At 38.1% G+C, this 20,920-nt stretch overlaps 1 protein-coding gene across 1 annotated transcript in view; it reads right to left on the reverse strand.

Moving 5' to 3' along the window:
• Positions 1-195: 195 nt before the first annotated feature.
• The window catches only part of LOC143877582 (DNA polymerase epsilon catalytic subunit A-like), a 60,910-nt gene continuing 40,185 nt past the window's right edge, over positions 196-20,920 (reverse strand). The window contains exons 34-49 of the mRNA XM_077379725.1: positions 17,100-17,283; positions 16,930-16,994; positions 16,206-16,338; positions 15,989-16,090; positions 15,821-15,904; positions 8,629-8,703; positions 8,352-8,411; positions 6,955-7,202; positions 6,831-6,879; positions 6,396-6,556; positions 6,242-6,308; positions 5,343-5,483; positions 5,044-5,214; positions 4,736-4,951; positions 1,982-2,088; positions 196-1,043 (exon numbers count right to left, since the gene is read on the reverse strand). Of these exons, the coding sequence (XP_077235840.1) occupies positions 671-1,043; positions 1,982-2,088; positions 4,736-4,951; positions 5,044-5,214; positions 5,343-5,483; positions 6,242-6,308; positions 6,396-6,556; positions 6,831-6,879; positions 6,955-7,202; positions 8,352-8,411; positions 8,629-8,703; positions 15,821-15,904; positions 15,989-16,090; positions 16,206-16,338; positions 16,930-16,994; positions 17,100-17,283 (2,236 nt within the window). The 3' untranslated portion in view covers positions 196-670. The remainder of the gene's footprint in view (positions 1,044-1,981; positions 2,089-4,735; positions 4,952-5,043; positions 5,215-5,342; positions 5,484-6,241; positions 6,309-6,395; positions 6,557-6,830; positions 6,880-6,954; positions 7,203-8,351; positions 8,412-8,628; positions 8,704-15,820; positions 15,905-15,988; positions 16,091-16,205; positions 16,339-16,929; positions 16,995-17,099; positions 17,284-20,920) is intronic.

Here is a 20,920-nt window from a genome sequence, read left to right on the forward strand (position 1 = left end):
TTTAAAGGGGGTGAATTTATCCTCAAGCAGTGAACAATTCTCACAGAAACCGTTTAGGGGGAGGGGGGGGGGGGGGGGAATTTCAAAGAGACATGGCTGGTCCATAATAGAAAATTATGGGGCTTTCCAAAGAGGCTTTGGCTTTCGGCTGAAAATAGACACTTCGAACAAAAATCACACCAAAAGAAAGATTGAAAATTTCTTTTTCTTTTCTTATTTTTTTTTCTATAGTTACAACTTACATGTGATCCATCCTGCCTCCCTAAAGAAAGGCAGCAAGTCACCAATAAAGAGTTAGTTCTAACGAAATGAAACCCACTCCCTCTCTAAGAGCAGCTTTCATATAGAAATTATGAAACAATTGAAAAAAAAATATCATACAACATGTGACAAGATAAAAACTTTTTTAGAAATGCAGACTCCTCAGCACAATGAGCCTTATCTTCAAATACTATCGGATTGATCTGCAGTGGGATTATGCTACTTGAGTGAGACTTTGATTTGATTAATAGCGCGGTTTGTCAAACACAAGATAATTCCATTTTTCCCCATTTTCCAAGATCATGATATCTTCTGTTTGAGTAAGCCCAACTGAACCATTGCTCGAGGAATCAAAATTGCTTTTGTATTGGTGAATAATCTGCCGGAGTAATGCAGGCTCTTTTGAACATCACCGGACTTCGAGAATCCATGAAATACATTCTTGTAGGAGGTGGAATTTCTGATAGACGGCAACATTCAGAAAGACCCGCATTTTGCTAAGGAACTCAGATGCATCTTCCTTGCACCTAAATGAACCGCCACACGAGCCACCAAACCCACACTGCTCAGCCAAATGGGCAGCTTTCACCTGATTGCACTTGAGGCATACAAGATCCTGTAAATGATAAAGCCTTTCTCTTTGTCGAACTATCTGGAGGAGGAGGTTTTCCATCTCTTCACGGTTGTATGGTTGGCCGCACTGTGACACAGCACAACGCCACTCGTGCTCTAATAATGCAGGGTCGCGGCACAAGTCGAGGTCCCGACAATCGTTGCAGTAGCTACAGTTAGAGGGGAATGAATCAGGAAATAGTCTGAAAACTGATAGTAGATTTTTCCAAAAATATAGCTATACAAGTCATAACGGTAACAGTAATGCGAAACTCAAACTAAAAAAAAAGGGAACTAATTGTCAACTCTGTATTCTAGTTGGAAACCAAAGATAAATTAGGGTGCAAGCTCTGTAATCAAACTGCAGAAGATGGAATCTTTTACCAAGAGCAGAAAAGGCAAATGGCTCATCTCCAGCAAAATGGATATATAAAGGTCAAAACAGTTCAGATAGTACTTTTAATTCACCAAGTAGACTCAAATAGACCAAGACTTCAGTTAAGGAGGTTGCTTACTGTCCTTAGAACTGAGAAAACTCAATCAATTGCTCAAACCACTTGATTGAGCACTCAAAAAACTTGAATATATTAATGAAAACCCAAAAAACTCGATCGGGTATCTGAAGAGTTAAAAAGTCAGACTACAAACAAAAGCATTCCACACTTGGGGTCTTGATAGTACCCAAGAAAATTTAAAGCCAACTTCGACTGAGTCCCTGTTGAGACAAAGATGAATTATTAATTTTACAACCTATATGCATTTCAGAATTTTCTATAGGATTCATCTCATAGAAAAGTGGCAAAGTTTACGGCCAGCTGCCAACCTGACGCCAACCCTCCTTTATCCTGACTTGGGACAGGCTGTGAAAAGGCTTAGTTGAGTTAAGTTGAGTATGCATATCGGAAGCATGCTCATGCTCTCCAGCCATTTTGCAGGCTGGGGATGCAAGCTTTTGCGTTCTGGATCTAGAGAAACTAAATAATCGTTTGTTCCATAACCTACAGTAAGTATCTTTTGAGTAGAAACATATTACTGTCACTTTGTTATGCAGGACTTTCTTCATATGGTAAATTCTACAGACTGCAAATATCTGATTTGAACACTTCACCTGCAAATCACACTTGGGAGGGTGAATGACAAGCAGGGATCCCTAAACTCTGCTTCTGAAGCAAATTCTCTCACACGAACCAATTTCAACAGATTCTTCCTCATCACCTGTAAAACAATTCATAGACCAATTGTCAGTACTACATGTGAACTGTGACAGACCTGCTTGTTTTTTTAAAACATTCCATTTACTAGGGAATATGATGGTCCTAATGAAGAAGAACAGAGGTCTGCTCTGGTTACCCTAAGATGTTTAACTTAGATATGAATGCTTGAAGGAGAAAAACTTTATTAAGAGGAAACTAAAATAGCAATCCTGATGTGCACTTTAACATGTTAGCGTGGTTGGTGCAATGAGTCCAGGACATATCAGAGACAGGATCATTGAATGCACAAATCGTGGCTGCATGTCGGAATGTATCAACATGGTTGGCACATTGGGTAGCATTTCTCTTTAATGATTTACCAATGTTTTTTTTTTTGAAAAGTTCCATTTTATTCCATTAAATCAGAAGCAATAACAGCGAGGGACAAGATATCCCCGAGTAGAACAACTGATTTAAAGCCAAAAAGAGACAGATATTGCACGGGTCACAGAAACTAGAGTTGATCCGAAGCCATTCCTAGCGCCAACGCATCAAAGATGGTGAGGTTGTCCTCCCGGTGGACTCCCTCCTTCGCGAGACCATCCACCATAACATTAGCTGATCTCCACATGTGGTATATGTTAGGGCGAATGATACGGACAAGATCCCTAATTTCGTCGATAATAGCTGAAATTCACGCAGGTCCCGCACTGCGATTAGTAGCCCAAGCAATGGCATTTGAAGAATCACCTTCGACGATGAGAGGTCCAAGGTTATTCGATACATGCCATTTCAAGCCAACAAGAGTGCTTTTGCCTCCGCTTCATTTGCATCACAGATACCAACGGGTCCAAAGGATGACATAATTGTTACACCATTTGTTCCCCTAATTACAACCCTAATCCCCACTGGACCAGGGTTGCCCAACGAGCTCCCAAGAAAATTGAATTTGAACCAACCATCCGGTGGCAGCACTCAACATGGGGTGGACCCCCGATCCTTAGAAGACGGCGGGGAACGAGCCCCCGTCGGTCCTTTGGATCTCCACAGGCGGGTTTTACCACATGTTTCTTTTCTATAATGACTGCCTGCCAGTTGCGGAGTGTTTGACCAACAGAGTATGGGATCCCCGCTTTCGATCTTGACCGTTCAATGATGGCCAGTTTAATATCCAGAACAAGATGGTAAAAAATCCTCTCCTTTTCCATGAAGATACATCTATTCCGCTCATTCCAAATGTGCCAAATGATGGCATATGGAATGGAAGCCCACATTTTTTTACCAAAGCATCCATGGAATGGAAGCCCATATGGAATGATTTACCAATGTTTTTGAGAAATAAATAGGAAAATACCGGAAAAAAAACTTGATGTATTGAGGCCAATCAGCCAAGGAGCACATTCTTCTCACCGCGAACTCGAGGACTTCCGTGGTCAGAGCTAGATATAGATATAGAACTTTAAAATATGGCACAAGCTGAGAACACAAAGATAATGAGCCATAACTCAGTTGCAATGAGGACGCCAGCTTGTGGTAAAATAGCTGAGGTTACAGTAACTATGTGGGCAATGGACTTTTCAATTATTCGTCATTCCAGAACGAATTTACCAATGGTTAAAATCAACTAATTGTTGGATAGCAGTAGGGCATAATCATTTTCCTTTGAATTTAATTCCTATCTATTATATTTCTAGTAGTTGGGTGTCAAGTTTGTCTGCCTATGAACTCATACTGTGAGAACAAAGCCACTATTAGCAGTCCATGTTCCAGTTTAACATGACAAGGCCAAACATATTGACTATCAACACTTCATAAGTGAGAGGCTGACCTCCAGAGAGATTTCTATTCCGTATGTTACTACACATCAACAATCGGCAGAGATTTTGACCGAGGAATTTAACAAAGGTAGACACAAAATAATACGCAAGTTGGTTATGAGTTATATCTACTCTCTAACTTCCGAGGTAGTATTGAAATATAACCTTATAATAAGCCCATAAGTAATAAGGGCATTCTTGTCATTTCCACTAAAAATAAATATTAGGGACCATGGGAGAGCAATCTCATTACTACTTTTCTCCTCAAATCTCCTCTTCTCTTCCCTTGTCCCTTCTTCCCATCTCTTCTCTTCCTCCTCTTCTCTTTTTCCCTTTTCGGTTGTCTTGACATATTATAGAGCTTCAAGTTTATATTGGAATCTGCAAACTCGCCAGCCTTACTGCTCATCTAATATCTATGTCCTGCTTGGGTTGACTCTAATTCTGAAAATATCCTCCAGCTATGATTCAACAATAGGTCTTTCTTTTTTATTGTATTTATAAAATTGCCTTTTTCCCCTACATTGCACATTCCGATTTTCATTCCTATTCTTTTTTCCACTGATCTCACAAACCAGCACTTCTATTACACAAGCTTGGAAAGACCTGCTGCCTGTAAGCTAAAAAAATTGATACCTCAGGCAAACTTTTTGTCAGAATTTTATCAAATCTGATCGGATATGTCGTGAACCTCAATTTTTTCAAACGAAAAGATATTCCCCGGCTCCACATACAAACCGCACCCACTAAGAACAAGTTTAACCAAGATGAAAAATACATATTCCAACAAAATCTCCAAAAGGATAACAATATTATTTATAACATTGAGAAAGTTTAGATGTGGAGTATTACCAGAATATCATGCTGAACATTCTGGTCAAGAGCAAGAACGGCACAGACATGCTTAATGAACTCCAATGCAGCATTACCCATATGTATATGAGAACCCGCTAGTTGTGGGAATCCATGAGCTGTGGGTTCATCGCTATCCGTTATGTTCCTTCCCTTGATATGGCGAAGGGTATCGCGAACAATCTTAAGAAGTTTGTCCATAAAATAAGAGCTGATCTGCAATACATGTGGTTAAGCTATATAAATCCAATGCAAAACCTGAAAAAGATCTTGTCACACTTGCTTTGATAGAATAGCTTCATTTGTACCTTCTCTTTAAGAAACTCAGTAACGCGTGACTCAAAAGTTTCAGCGGATGTGACGGTGATGGATGGAGTGCAAACATTTCCGTCCCTCAAAGCTTCCCTAGTTGCAGCTTGTTCTTGAGAATATTTCCATGGCATATACATAAATTCGGAGACAATCAAAACAAAATGATCCTGTCCAGCAACAAGAAATTGGTTGAATAGTTAGAACTTGGTAGGAAGCAGATCACTGGGACCAATATATGGTCTCGCAGAACTCACAACATGAAACAAATAGAAAGTGTTGGAAGCTAGTGACCTACCTGAGTGACCTTTGGTAGGTATTCAGCTATATTCCAGCTTGATACAATGTCCACCTGAGGGTCAGCCACTATGTCTTCGCTAAGTGGCTTATCCGTGGGACATGAACCGCTGGGTTTTGCCTGGATCCCGCCGAAGTTGTACTATTGAATAGAAGGCAAACTTAGAGCGCATAACAGTATAGGAATGAGAAGATTATATGCAAAGAAAATAACAAAAGAACAATTGAGACGTGCAAACTAAATTATATGGTACTGCAAAATTATATCAAATACCCCTGGCTGGAGAACTAATTAAGCATAAAGAAGGAAAACCAGCTAACACGAAAAAGATAAAAAGACTTCTCAATATTTTTTTTCTCTATTTCAACATCAATACCTTGTCATCTCATGAGAAATTACTACTTTGCATTTCTCTGTCTATATCCTTATGTCATATCACATAGACACAACTAAAGATGGTTTCTATATCCTGACATAACAAGGCATCATAGATGACATGACATGGCAATCAAATGAGATGTCATAGTTTTGAGTAAATTCACAAATTGGGAGATATTTTGTTCATGTAAATCAACTAATGTTAATCCATCAAAACCCCAAGAATTTCTTGAAGGTGAAAATGAATAAGTTCTAAGGACAAAAGTCGGGATGTTGGAGGACACTCCTTCCAAACCTTCCTCATTCATCTCGTTTTTAATCTCCTTCTCATCTCCAATTCTCTTTTTTTTTATGTTATTAAGACATGGTAATGGCTGCTAGAACCATAGCAAGAAGTAGACGAAGAACTGAATATTTTAGTAGTCTATATGCAAATGTTCACAGGCATTCACAGAATTGAATGACAGGCTTTTACAGAATTCAATGAACTTGTGAACAAGCAGAAGCCAACACAAACAGACCTGATCCATGAACAGCAGAGAATGCCAGAAATGCAGGGGTTCAAGCTCAATCCATTCGAAAAGATCTCTAAAGAACAGAAAAGGGAACAGATTTATACAAATGGAAAGATCAACAAATAGGTCATTTGAAATCAAATATTGGGTCTTGACATACCTGGTTTGTAGAGTTTTTAATAAACATTCACAGTAAGCTTGAGCCGCAAACAAATCACACTTCCCTGTATCTATAATAATCTTTGAGAAGTCAGCAAAGACAATTGCGGCACCTAACTTGCGGAACTCAGCCAACAGTAACGCAAACACTTTTTCCATGACCTGCCAAATCAAAAAAGAGAATTAACAAATTAATCACATTTTGGAAATATGTATGTTCTTATAATACTTGCAATAAGAAATTACAAAAATAATTGCAGTCAAAAGTCACAAAGATTTTGCAGTAGGAAATTACAATCCTTGTATATTTGGCCATTCATCATTAAAAAGGCAAAGAAAATAACTGATTTAATAAACAGCATTGTATCTGGTGAAAAAAAAATTGTTTTCAAAAATTATCTTCCAGTAATCTTATAACCTTGTAACAAGTGATTACCTTATGTAGAACACGATGAAGAGCTGGATCATGGAGTTTTGACTGTGGGCTGCAAGATTAATGGAAGAGTCACTAAATAACGCAAGTAAAAATGGGGGTTAGCATAAAATTCAAAGATTAAGACCTGCAAAGCCATCGGTAGAGATGTTGCAATATTGCATCGGCAAATACATTTCCAGATGTGACAGCATCTGAGACACATCTTTCAATCAATTTCTTGAGGACACGAAATGCAGGTGCACACGAGCTAGCCTCATCAAACCCAGTCTGCTCATTTGATCCAGAATCCTGGTCAAACCCTAATAAAGTTCCTCCTTCCATTTCATTCACTTGGCTGCTCTTTAGGAGAGCATTTACAGCTAGGTGGTGGATCTGCAGAATAACAAGTGTAAGCAGTTTGTAAATATGATAGACATCTGTCATCACAAAAAAGAGAAGGGGCATCAAAAACTATCTTCTAGAGACTTTAGATGTTCTTGGGTTTTCGGCAATCAATCAAAAGCATTCTCCTTCATTGGAATGGAGGGCCTTTCGGCGAAACAGAAAGAATAATGTGGAGTTTGGTTCTGCATGTGTTGGTATGGCACATATGGAAAGAAAGAAACAATCGTACTTTTAAAGAGAAAAAAGGTTAATGGGAAAGATAATACTAGATGTCAAAATCGATCTCATCATGTGGGGAAGAAACACCAAGGGATTCAACATAGTATGGGAGATCTTTTGAAACTTGGATGGAGTTCTAAAGGCAATCCTATTGGGCAATTATTGATGGGATCTTTTGATACTTGGGTGGATGTTCTCTATTAACCTTTTCCGGACCGATTGGTGTATCTGATTCTAATGAGGCAGAAACATGGGCTACTTTAGGGGTTAAAATTGCATGCCGACTCCTTTCAAGAACCTGTACTGATTGAGAGAGACTCCACAATCGTCACTGCTTGGGCAACGAAAAGATCAGTGGGTCCATGGAGTCTAGCTGGAGTGATTGCTAAAATTATTGATCTATGCTCCAAAGTAAAACCGAAACTCCAACATATGGTTGAGGTCTAGTAATGTGCAAGTAAATAAACTAGACAAGAGTAACTAATCATTGTCAATACCTTAGGAACCGAAGGCAAGATGTAGGGCAGTCAGAAATTGATTGAACATGATTTTTTCTTTATTTTTTTGTGATGATCCCCATGGGACGCCATGTCCCTCTATTAGGATTTTTATAGTTGGCTAGTTTTTTTTCTTTATCAATCTTTCCAAAAAAAAAAAAAATCCCTTCCAGAGTTAGAGTTTTTATATGGTGCCCAAACGTCAAGTCCCGTGTGGGCAGTACCACACTTGATATTTTTTATCCAACAGCAGCCCATTTTTTTAAGTGGGCTGCTGTTGGATCAAATAACAAGGGTGGTACGTTTAACGTACCACCTTAATGGGACTTCCTGGTCGGGCACCACATAATTTTTCCTAGAATAAATATGTACTGATTCTAAACAGGATGCGAGTTCTCAAAGGTAATGACGATACAGCAACCTTTAGCTCAACAGTCACTTTTCTATATGCTCCAGGATAAGTGAGAACAGGTTGATGGACCTGTATATTGATGAAAAAAAACACCAAGAAATGAGTTACAGATAAAACAAGACAAAATAATGGAAGCCAATTTGTAATGAGACAAGTTCCTTTTATAATCCAACTGGATTACAGACTGGAAAATACCAACATATCCTACAGTAGATGTATTTACAGGAAAGCTCAAACTGAAAAACTTAATTTGTAGGAAATTTCTCTAAGTGTTTTGAATGCTCACTTCATCAGCAAAGCATGTATCTTCTTCACCAATGCCTCCTAGATCTGGAATGCCATCATCGGATATCCAAAGTACCTATGCGTTCAAAAGGGTTCAGCAATTAACAGTATAGAAAAAGTGAAGAGGTAAGCTTAGTAAAGCTGAATAATGATCTGTGAATTACAACATATGAAACATGGCTTTATTTGGGATTATCAACAGTTTAACCCTGAAATTCATGACCAAGCCCAGTGCAAAAATAAGGGAGCTTGACAATTGCAATAATAGAAAAAATAAGCATGATAAAATAAGAACATATGTTGGAAAAATTCCTTATTCATGGATATGAGAAGAAGAAGAAGAATGAGATGCTTCAAGGCGCGTAGTCATTTTCCTTAAGACGATATTCGCCCCCCACCAAATCTGTGCAAGAGGGTCCCCGAATTCGCCTCCAAGATACAATGACGCCTAGTTCCAAACCAATTTTGCTTGATGACGTTTTGCACTAACAGTACCAAACCGAGAATCACCCTTAGATTTGACAAGTATGTGAGACCCAAGTGTTTGTTTCTCTAGAATAACAAACACTTGACAGATTTTCTTAAACACAAGTAGAACAACACTTAGTAGGGGAAACTACAAGAGAGAATCAATAGAGTAAAAGTTCCATGGCTTTCTCAAAATTGTGTACTTTTTAATCTGGATGTTTTCCCTCTCTATTTATAAAGAACTTGTGTCCTTTCAAGTAGAAACACTCTTTGGAAACATCCATTCAAAAGTTCAAACTCATGTCATGAACCTTCATGAAGTGTCCTTTGGACATTGAACTTTCCATTCATGACTCTTGGAAGCAAAGGTCATGAATCAATTCGAAAAACCCAAGAGAAACATCCATTCATTTTCTCTCTTGTCAAAACATTTTGAAAAACTTTTTCAAACTTTACTTTGACTGTAAAAAACATGATTTTGAAAATCAAAATCCAACAACATAATTTGTGCTTGTGAGAATAAAACTGGAAACCCTTAAATTAAGCAAGCCTCCAATACCCCAATATCTACACTATGACTGACTTCCTAGACGAGATAATAGACAAGATCACCCTTGAGCGCATTTGTCAGGAGTCACATTACAAGTGACTGCAAAATGTAAAACCGAAACTTATGAATGTATGACAGAAAGTCAGAAACATTTAAAGCAAAACGAACAATGATGTGACTCAACAGATGTGTCATATTAAGAATAAAAAAATCAACATTTCCCTTCGGTTTTCATCTTATGTCTTTTGTTATTGCAGCATGCGAACAAAAGGGGGTTGCAGCATACAAAGGGACTTGGTTCCTCTAGCTTAGGGGCCATTTGGATACGCAGATTTTAAAATCCAGGTTTTTAGCTTGAAAACAGTGTAAAAGAGGGTTCATGATCAAGCTATTGTGTGCTGTCCTGACAGCGTTTCTTGGATTTTAAGTGAGAAATTTAGGTTTTAAAAATCTCTCCCACATCCTGAGATTTCTAAAACCTGGAAATATGGGAGGATCTGCTACTCTCTTGCTGACGGAAAGAAGGGCGAGAAGTCAAAAACGATGGCTGGCCTGCTTCTTCTCTCATCTCTTAGCTACAATTTTGAAGAAATCCCAGATTCTAAAATCCACGTATCCAAACGGCCCCTGAGTATCGAGTTTGTTAAGAGTATAGCCACTTATGCACTTGGGACCTTTAGTCTTTTAAAGTGTTATAATCAAGGAAGCAGGATTCTTCCCAGGGAGTGGGGAACCTCGATTCCCGGGTTCTCGAATCCGAAACGGGAATCTTCACGAATCCCCAAAAACTGGGAATCTCGGTTCGGATTCACCGGAAACCTGATTCCCACTTTTGGGAACCGCAGTTTATGATTCCCCGAAAACCCGATTCCCACTTTTGGGAACCGCGGTTTATGATTCCCCGAAAACCCGATTCCTACTTTTGGGAACAGCGGTTTAATGTTATGTGAAACGCTATTTCCCAGCGATTCCCAGGCGATGCCAACTCCCCAGCTATTCCCCAACAATTCCCCGGTGACTCCCTGGCGACTCTCCGGCGACTTCACAATTCCCGCTTCCGACCATCCCGGGAGCCTTCGATTCCCGCTTTCGATTCCCGCTCTGGCATCCCTGGTTATAATCCTTCTTAATATTACATATTTGTTTTGTTTCTATTGATTGATATTTAAACATGGCAAATGTTGAAAACTGAGAGATCTCTAATCTCTAAAAATAGAATCAAATCCGATGTGTAGCAAACGACTAGAAGAGATGTAAGCAACACAAAACATAAAAGAAAGAACAAAAAAATTATGTGGTTCGGCAGTGTGCATATGCCCACGGAAGAAGAGAGTTTCACTATTTCTGTTGGGCTACAAAACACTCACTTCTTTCCTCTTGGCCAAGAAATGCACAAGGGAAAAAAAGCCTTACTCCCATAACCTAGTAGGGCTTATACATTAATGCCACTACAGCTCGACCCATGTGTTCATCACGCACATTAGTCCGCTAAGGTGATGAATCATTACTAGAATACAAGACATCTATACAAAAATCTCCACTTGGCTCGAATTCTGCAAACATCTGAAGATCAACACCATTGTATACTCCTACAACACAGCTCAACACTTCCTGCCCATGAGGCGCACCCACTGTGGGATGCTTTGCCAATCATCAACATCTGTTGATATTGGCCAAGTCCAAGCAAGGTTTGAAGTTAGTCGCAGTAATTGACTTAGTCAACATATCCACTACATTGTCATCTGTTTGTATTCTCTTCAAGTGAATACTTCTATATGACACCCACTCCTTTATCTAGTGATGTCACACATGACTATATTTCATCTTAGCACGATATACTTGATTCTTTGGAAAGTGTAAGACATTTTGACTATCACAGACCAACAAAATTTTCCCCCGCTGTAAACCCATATCATGGAACAATCTATCCAACCAAATAGTCTCCTTGACAGCCTCACCTGCTACCATGTTCTTTGCCGTTTTGGTAGACAAGGCAACTGTAGACTAAAGCGAAGCCTTTAGAGAAAAAAAGGCCCACCTACTAATGTGAACAAATAGTCTATAATAAATCTTCCATCGTCCAAGTCTCCTGCATAGTCTGAATCTACATAGCCTGGCAACTCATCTTCATTTTTTGTCCATGTCATACAGCTAGCCAAAACTTGTAGTGGCCTGTAAGTATTTGAGAATCAACTTCACTACATTCCAAGGCTCCTATCTCAGATTTGCCATGTATCTACTAACCGCACTCACAGCATGAGCCATATCTGGCCACGTATAGACTATAGATTACATAACCAACAGCACTAGCAGAAAGGATGTTAGATATGCATGCATGTTCCTCATTGGTAGATGGGCATAAGTGCTTACACAATTTGAAGTGACAAGTCAACGGAATGCTGACTAGTTTTGCATTTTTCTATGTTCTTTGAACCTCTCAAGCACCTGTTTAATGTACATGGCCTGCAAAAACCAAAGCACTCCTTTTTCCTATTCCGTCTAATTTCCATCCTAAGGCTCTTCTTAGGAGCATCAAGGTCTTCCATGTCGAATTCCTGGCTTAACATAAATTTTAGCATATCGACTTTATGCCTAGTGTTAACAGTAACAGGCATATCAACAACATATAGCGACAATTATATATCTATGAATTATTGTCAATAACATGATAATAAACGCAATCATCAATGATACTACGCTTGTACCCATATCTCATCATAAAGGAATCAAACGGTAAATACCATAGTGGTGCATCTCTCTAGATCACACAAATCGACGGCCAAGAATGTCAGATCCTCGATCGGATTGCCTGGGACCCTCGGATCAACAATTCAGCAATCTAGATCGTCGATCAATCACAAGCTATGACAAAAGAATACCTCCCATTCACCGATCACCAACAGATCGGAAGATATAGCCCGTCAACCAGATCAACGGCCTATGTTCATCACAGTGCTTCAAGAGTTTTACACATGTTGGAAGCTTTTTATTATTAGTAATTTTGTTTAGAGTGCTGCTAGGGAGACCGGGAGTGGAACCGGGAGTAGAACCTAACAAATCCCCACATGCCACATGGCGTGGGAGGGGCATGGTTTTAAATTTCGGCCGAAACGAAATATTTCGGTTTCGGTGGAAAACGAAACGAAATTCACAGTGAGTCGGAAAAGTACCAAACTTCGCACGTTTCGGTAAAATTTCGGTGAAACGTTTCGGTGAAGCACAAAATTTCACCCAAAATTTCAGAAATTTTGGTGAAACATTTCGGAAATTTCCGGTGAAATTTTTACAAGATTTCGTCCGAAATTTCGTACCGAAACCGAAACCGAGATTTAAAACCTTGTGGAGAGGTAGTTTTGCCATTTCAAGGAATCAAAGGCAAAAAATCAATGAACGAGATTGCTAATGTGTGAATAGGCTATTTGTTCGGTTCCACTCTTGGTCCCCTACTCGGTTACCATATCATTATTCTTTTGTTTATTAGAATTTTAATTTGGAAGAATCTTATTAGGAGTTGGTCGTCCAAAAGTTTAACTTAGATTTAGGAGATTTTTAGAAATTTTAAGAGTTTTAGTTATTTTGGGGAACAAAAAAAGGCCTTGCTTTAGTAAGAGAGAAATTAGGATTAACTTGACAAATCTTGTTATATTTGGAGATTGTTTTGTCTTAGTAAACTAGTCTTAGTTGGAATCGGAAATTGTCCTTGAAAAAGTTTATAAATAGGCATATTGTAAATGATTTTACATCTCTTTATTATGAAAAAGAAATGAGATTTATAGGAATTTATTCCTTGTCCCTTCAAGTTGAATAAAAAACTCTCTTGTGAGTCTCTTTTTTGAGTGCAAGTTTTGATCGTGCAAAGACCTAAAGTTGCCAAAGGATCAGATCACCACCTTCAACAGCCATCTCAAACTCTTCTTGGGCCAGTCATCTACCTTCCAGTTTCACCTTAAAACTCAGCCCAAACCAGTTTTGACACCTAAAACCAGTACTTTCCATTGCCGAAACAGCCCCCTATCACCCTTTTCTTTCTCCACCCCAAGCCTTCCCTAAACAGAGCCTCACCCATGGCCCTTTAATCATTGTTCTCAGCCTCTTTACACCCAAACCAATCTTTGTTTCACACATAAACCCAGCACTCAAACAGTTCCACTCCCACCGCCAATAGCCCCACAAAATCAGTCCCTTCAATCGAAACCACCCATCCTAGTCGACCAACAGCCACGCTATTCATCTCAACCGATTCTCCAACCACCTATTCCAGCCGCCCCTCACCCTTTAGAAACCACCTTCACTTTGTAACCGATTCCCCCTCAACCATTAACCACTTCTTGAATTTCTTTAATCTCCACAAGAATTCCTTTAACCGAATAACCAAGTCTTTTCTTTAACCATATCTTGTTTCTTTAACCAACCCTTTAACCACCATCTTGAAACCAACCAAGAACTTCCCTTCCACCTATCCAACATCCCTATAATTAACCCAAACACTTCCACATATATAACCACCTTCATTCAATTAAGATATCCACTAGTTTCAATGGCCCTTTCATCCCTTTCAATAGCCCTTTTCAACTTATCCCCTACCTAGTTTTGCCTTAACTTTCTTTCCAATTTCCCTTTAGCTTCCACATCCCTCCAGACAGATCTTCCGCTACGCCTATCCTGCATTATTTGGTATTAGAACTGCAATCCGTTGCATCCACTCTACATTACATTGCCTAGGTGATTGTTCAACCCATAGAGAGACAGCTTCAGTAGACATACATGATCCTCCTTCCATTTTTCAACATATCGCTCTGACCGCTCCATATAAATATGTTCCTCAAGTCCCATGAAGGAACATCTTTTTAACATCTATCTGGTCTAGCTCTAGATTATGCTTCGCGACCAGACACAACAATGCCTTGATTGAGTTGGTGTTTTACCAAGGTGAGAATATCTTGTTGTAATCAACGCCCTCTTTCTAGGCGTACCTCTTTACGACTAGACAATCCTTGTACCTTTCTCCGGATGGGTAAGAAGATGCCACATTCTTGTGTATCCACTTGCATCCCATTGATCAAAAAATCGGTAACAATAACTTTCATGTAAAAAAATTAGAAGCATATATGATATGTTTTTTTTTTTTTGAAAATATAGTTTTAGCTATTTTAAAGAATTTTCTAACATAAATAAACAAAGGGGAGTGACAACTCGACCCCCTATGTGTCTTTCTCTCTCCTCTTGGAAGAGGAGAGAGAAAGACACATAGGGGGTCGATTTATCACTGCCCTAAATAAAATAATTAATTTTCAAAATGAAACTAAAAATATGACACTGTCAATTGTAGATCGGGCAAGAACTCACATATAATAAAAATTAGAAGCTCACATTCACCGACGATTAATTTTTATTCAAAAATATACTTTTCTCCAATTTTTAAAATTGTAAATCCATGAAAAGTAAAAAAATGGCTACTGATATTCACACTACGGTGTTTTGGTAATGGGGAGAACTCACCTTGTCTTTTATTTTTTAATTGGTTGCTGAGTGCTTTTTTGGGAATTGTAATAGCCTTTGAGAACTGCCTAAATAATAATGTGATACAGGTTTGTTATGACTTATTGTTAAAGTATAAAAGATAAATAACGCCTTTCTCCAACAGCTTAAGCTTTTGGAGAAGTTGGTAAGTTAACATGGTATCAGAGCAAAGGTCTCGAGTTCAAACCTCCCAGATAGCAAAAATCCATATGCGATGGTCAGCCCAAAGTGGGACCACATGTGCCACTTGTTTGCCAAGTGGGTCACACGTGCGGGGGAGTGTTAAAGTATTAAAGATAAATAACGCCTTTCTCCAACAGCTTAAGCTTTTGGAGAAGTTGGTAAGTTAACACTTATTAAGTATTAAATATAGAAAATTTAACAATTTAAAATAGAAATATATCAAAGCTACCAGGAGAAATGGAACAGATAAATATACAAACCTCCAACCCAAAAGTAATAGAAGAGGGCATAAAACAAACCAAAAGATGCATCGGAAACTAATCTCGTTAACCAAGTGTTCTTGAGAACTACATACATGTATATGAATCTCAAAATAAATAGTGGCTTATTTATCTACCAACAAAAAAACTCTAGAGAACTTTCTTGAGAACGTGAAAATTTTCCTACACAACTGGAAAAGTTCAAAGCTAACCTGTTGCTGATCACGTAAAGCTCTAGAAAGGAAGATATCAGCAGTAAATACAAGCCAATCAAGTTCAAAATTCCCCAATGGCACCTGTTACCACAATTTCTAAGGCATTTAAAAAAATATGAACTAATTTGAAGAAGAATTTTCAGTTAGAAATGAAAAAGAAGTTACATGTGCATATCTCGAAAGCAAAATTCTCTCTTTCAACCACTGTGATGAAGCAGCAGAACGTTGCATTCCAATTTTTGCAGCCACGATTTGCCATCCAATAGCCTATTTGAGCAGAAAAAGAAATGCAAATAAAATAATAAATGCTTGTCAAGAGATGCATCACATTAAAATGCATATAAAAATAATATAAACTGACAAAATTTTCCAGTTAGATCACCTGATAATTGCTGTCACGGGCATTACAAGGAACATGGACGCATGGAAATTCATCCAAAACACGTATGCCAGACTTCATAGTATGAATGCTTGGGCATTCAGTAACACCAATAACAGGCCCACGATGTTTATGTCTGTTAAAAGCCAGATCTATGCTCAAAACTCAATTGGAGATGCAATTCTAGAAAAATAAGACGCGTAGAAATGAACAGCAAAAATCCAATTTGGCTATTTTTAAACAAGAATACAATCATGCAAGTAATGAACTTGGATGAAGGCAATTGTAAAAATTCAAAAGAGTTGAAAAAATTTTAAACCACAAGTCAAAACAAAATGGCAGTGCCACCATCTCAACCCCAAGTTTCATTGCACATTTCAAATCAAACTGCGCACGGCTCAATATCAATCTTCTTTTTTTTGAATGGTACGGCTAATTATCAATCTTAATTCATAAAATTGTTTTCAGGAAATACTGTGAACAAATCATTTGGATTCAATTATTCAGTTTAATGGGAAGAGAAGCACATGCAAATTCAAATGACAAACAGTACTGAGACTATTTTTATTTTTTATTTTTCGCATCTCTTCTTTTGAGTCCAAAAAAAAATATGGGATACGTAGGGAAACACCTGTATGGCAGTGTTAATTAAGCACACATTCTCCCAGAATAATCTGAAATAAAATGTTAACATAGTTAAAAAAATATGGGATATGTAGAGAAACACCTGTATTCATTTAGTGTTTTTTGCAAAAGCTTTTCGGCATCTTTGACATATCCAACATAATCCACCTGAACATTAGTGGTTGTAATGGACAACCGAAAAAAAAAATAGTGATTACATTGAAAATTATAAGCAAAAAGCCCAAATTGAACCAGACAGGTCTATAACTGTACCTTGAAAATGATAGCATTTCTCTGCAAATGAGGTTCTACAGACAGTGCCTGGCAAGCTTCACCAAACTGTTTCTCGAGAAGAGAAGAGGATAATTCTTTGTTCTGATAAGGATTAATCACCACCACAAATATTGTGCTAGATGCAGCAAAATATACAACATATATTCCCCTCCCCTCAGACACACTGAAACCAATAATGAGATCACAGACTAAAAAACATGTTGAAAATTTTCTTTAAAAAGGAAAAATGTGTATATTAAGACTGAAAAAAAATGAGTAATGTGCATATGCAGGGACAAAATTGGGAATGGCACCAGATGAGGACTTTGTGATCACTTTCAAATCCTAATACCCACAAATACAACATTTAAAAGTTACAACTAGGTTAAAAGGAGCTTACAAAAAACAAAAGGCGGGGATTCTTATTGTTTCTTTGGTCATGGAAAAAGGTGAAGATTTGCAATGATGTTACGAATTTGTAATGCAAAATTAGTTGCCAATTGAAAGGACTGCTTAGTAAGTAATGTTCACTAAATAAGTAAAACACCATGACATACTTTTTGTGAAGAGATGCCACAAGTTATTGAGCATTTCTGTTTTTTTTTCTAATTTTGTCTATTGGAGGGCATTTAATGTAAAGTGCCAATCAGAACTAACTCATAAACACATACCCATATGGTCACAGGAAAAAAAACTCTCGCTTACACACAATATTCACAGATCTAGTTTTCATCTTGTTGTGTTTTAAAAAAAAAATAATTCAATAAACAATTGGCACATTGACCTTCAAATGGGGGGCTTGATTATCAAAATACCCTCGTTGGTTCTAGAAGATCAAAGCTCAGCTGAACGATAGACCTTCTCTGCATGTGTCAACTAGTACCCTGTCTTATGAAGCTTGATTTTTAATATCAACGGTGACCCTTATTCAACTCCAGGGAGGACTTTTGTGGCAACTGGTCGATTCTAATACAACAAGTCAAAACAATTTAGTTTTTGGGTTTCTAATTTATCATTGAAGATGGGATATTTACATCTTGATCAGTACTCAATTCTACATAGCATGTACGATTATCTATTTAAAAAAAGGGAATTGCTAGCATCCATCGCAAAAGGGTTTTCGCGGCTGGTCTGTCGCACATCAGACCAGCCACCTCGTTAATGAAGACAACAGCTTTTGTCTCCATTCACGAGGTGGCTGGTCTGACGTGCAACAGACCAGCCGCGAAAACCCTTCTGCGATGGACCTTAGCAAATCCATTCAAAAAAAAAAAAAAAGGTGTTATTCTTTTAGGGTGAAAGGTGTTAGCGCTTCCCCAATGAAGTATATGGATGTGTCCGAGGTGATAGATAGCGGGAGATGCGCTTTGCAGCAAACTGCAAATGAGGCTTCTGATAGATCTGCATTAGCATCGATGCTCAGTTTGCTGGTAAGACTGGCAATAGTAATGAAATTCAAACGGTGGTAGGAATAAGGGAGGAACAGCTTTAGGAAGTCACATTTATATAAATGGACAAATTGAAGGGTACCCATTGTGGATGAAAAAGAAGTAAAGGAGAATGCCCATTGAAATCGTTACATTTAGTTAAATCCAAAGTCTATTTCTGCTAGACTGCACACTGCAACTACTCACCATGAGCAGGGGTGATTCGCCTTCGCAGGGTCTTTACTCTTTATAGCCCTCTTGAAGCTCCATCAACATTTACCATGAGCAAGAAGACCATTTATCTCAAGGGTTAGATACATGATCTCAGGCAACAACTTGGCTATCATGAGAACTCTTCCAGCCCAAAACCATGGTTGATTAGACAGTACATCTGCAACTACTGAGCAAGCTTTGCGACCCTTACATTGCCTCTCTTGAATAGTCAATTAATGAGAATCAAAACATTTGCCTGGTAAGCCACATGTTTCTATTCTTTTCCCCTTTATTTTGAGAAAGATAACTTCCACTCAACAGTTGAAGTCAATAAAGATCAGGTGATATTATGGCACCTCATCCGGGTCATGCGTCTTAGATGATCTCACATAACTAGTTCCCAAGTTCGTGAAGTCAAACAACTCTAATTTCTTTCCCATCTGAACAAGTGGAGATGACACCAATCATACTCAAATATAAGTATCACATCAGTTCTCCAATTTGTTATCCTATTGCATCTTTCTACTGTGAACTTAATATTGATATTCACACTGGATTATGCAAGGGAAAGCATACTTTCACTTCCTCGACCCATCATGGTATTATTTCAAACAAGTGGAGCTCCTTGTATCAACCATGTCTTTTGTAGAGGTTCCTTCTTATGTAACCAATGCTCTAGCGGAAGTAGGTCATGATAGAGTACATGAAATCATTAGAAAAGGACAAGTTTTATCTACAAATCAAATGGGTCTATAGAAGGACAAAAGTATGGATTGAGCTAAAGACATGAGTCAAATACATAGTCGATATACTTTAATAAAAAACAAATAGTCGATTAAGGTGATTCTAGATATGGCTGTGGATCTCTCATGGCCTTTACATCATACATATAGTCAAATACTAAGTGACATTTGCACTTAGTGCATTATTGAAATCTATGAAGGTGATTCTATCTATGGTTGTGAATTTCTCATGGCCTTTACATCAGCTTGATGTGAAGAATGTCTTTAAAAGGAAATACAAGAGGAAGTTTACACGAGGCTACCTCTAAGATTCCAACAAAAGAAGAGAAGGTATGTGAATAAAAGAAATCTTTAGTTCTTTTTTTGAAGCAATCCAATGGTGTCCTGCTTGATAGGTTAAGCACTGGCATGCTTTAGTAGTGGTGATCATACAATATTTGTGAAAAAAATGAAGTAAGAACAATAATATCTATAATATAGGGGTTGATATTGTTTTTATAATTAATTGTCCTAAGGTACTTAAGAGTAAAATATTATTTGAGCAGGATTTGACATCAAGGATTCCATCCATTGGAAAATTCTTTGGGCGTTAAAGTTGGAAGATTAAGGAAGGAGATATACATCACCTAGTGGAAAGAAAAACATGTTGGGCTCCTAAAGAGAATGGGAAGGCTGTGAAAGAAGCTTGTTGATATCCTTATGGAGCAAAATCATCTTCCCACTCAAAAGGAGACTTCTTGATCATTGTTGTGGCAATTTTGTGCACTCGTCACTTGTCAATCACCTTGAAGCAATTCATAGAATTATATGGTACATGAAATCTTCCTCAAGGGAAAATTAAATGGACATATGAAACAAAAAGCCTATATATATGCAGATTGGGTAGGTTTTCATAATGATAGGAATTCACTCTGGGTACTACCTTAGGAGGCAATCTGGTTACTAGGAAGAGAAAAAAAATAGCTGTTGCAATATTGATATAGTACTACGTTATTGCATAGGGGGCATGTGAAATGATGTGGTCAATGATGCTTTGACAGAGTTGACAGTCCAAATGAGATTGCGTGAGTCATTGTTGCACTAATAAAGCAGTAACTAACATCTCTACGCATCATGGATCAATGGAAGTACTGAGCACATAGAGGTGGGTTGGAAATTTGCAATCCATAAGTTACCTTAGAAGATTAATTTACAAATGTTGTATCTACAGCCGTGGGAAAGAGATGGTGACAAGAGATTCTATCCAACCTAAGAATGAGATATTTTTGCACTTGTTTGAGGGAAAGCATTTAAAGACAACTTTTCGGATGATATTTGAGGGCATTTGTGCCACTTAACTAGTAGTTTTTTATTCTGGGTAATGCATGGCACTTTTTTTGGTAACCCCCAATTAGACTGATAAAATCCCATGTAACAGATAATTTCCTTGTTATTTTCT

The sequence above is a fragment of the Tasmannia lanceolata genome, unplaced genomic scaffold (assembly GCF_043159265.1).
Source record: "Tasmannia lanceolata isolate RefF3 unplaced genomic scaffold, GAP_Taslan_0.1 ptg000005l, whole genome shotgun sequence".
Taxonomy (NCBI): domain Eukaryota; kingdom Viridiplantae; phylum Streptophyta; class Magnoliopsida; order Canellales; family Winteraceae; genus Tasmannia; species Tasmannia lanceolata.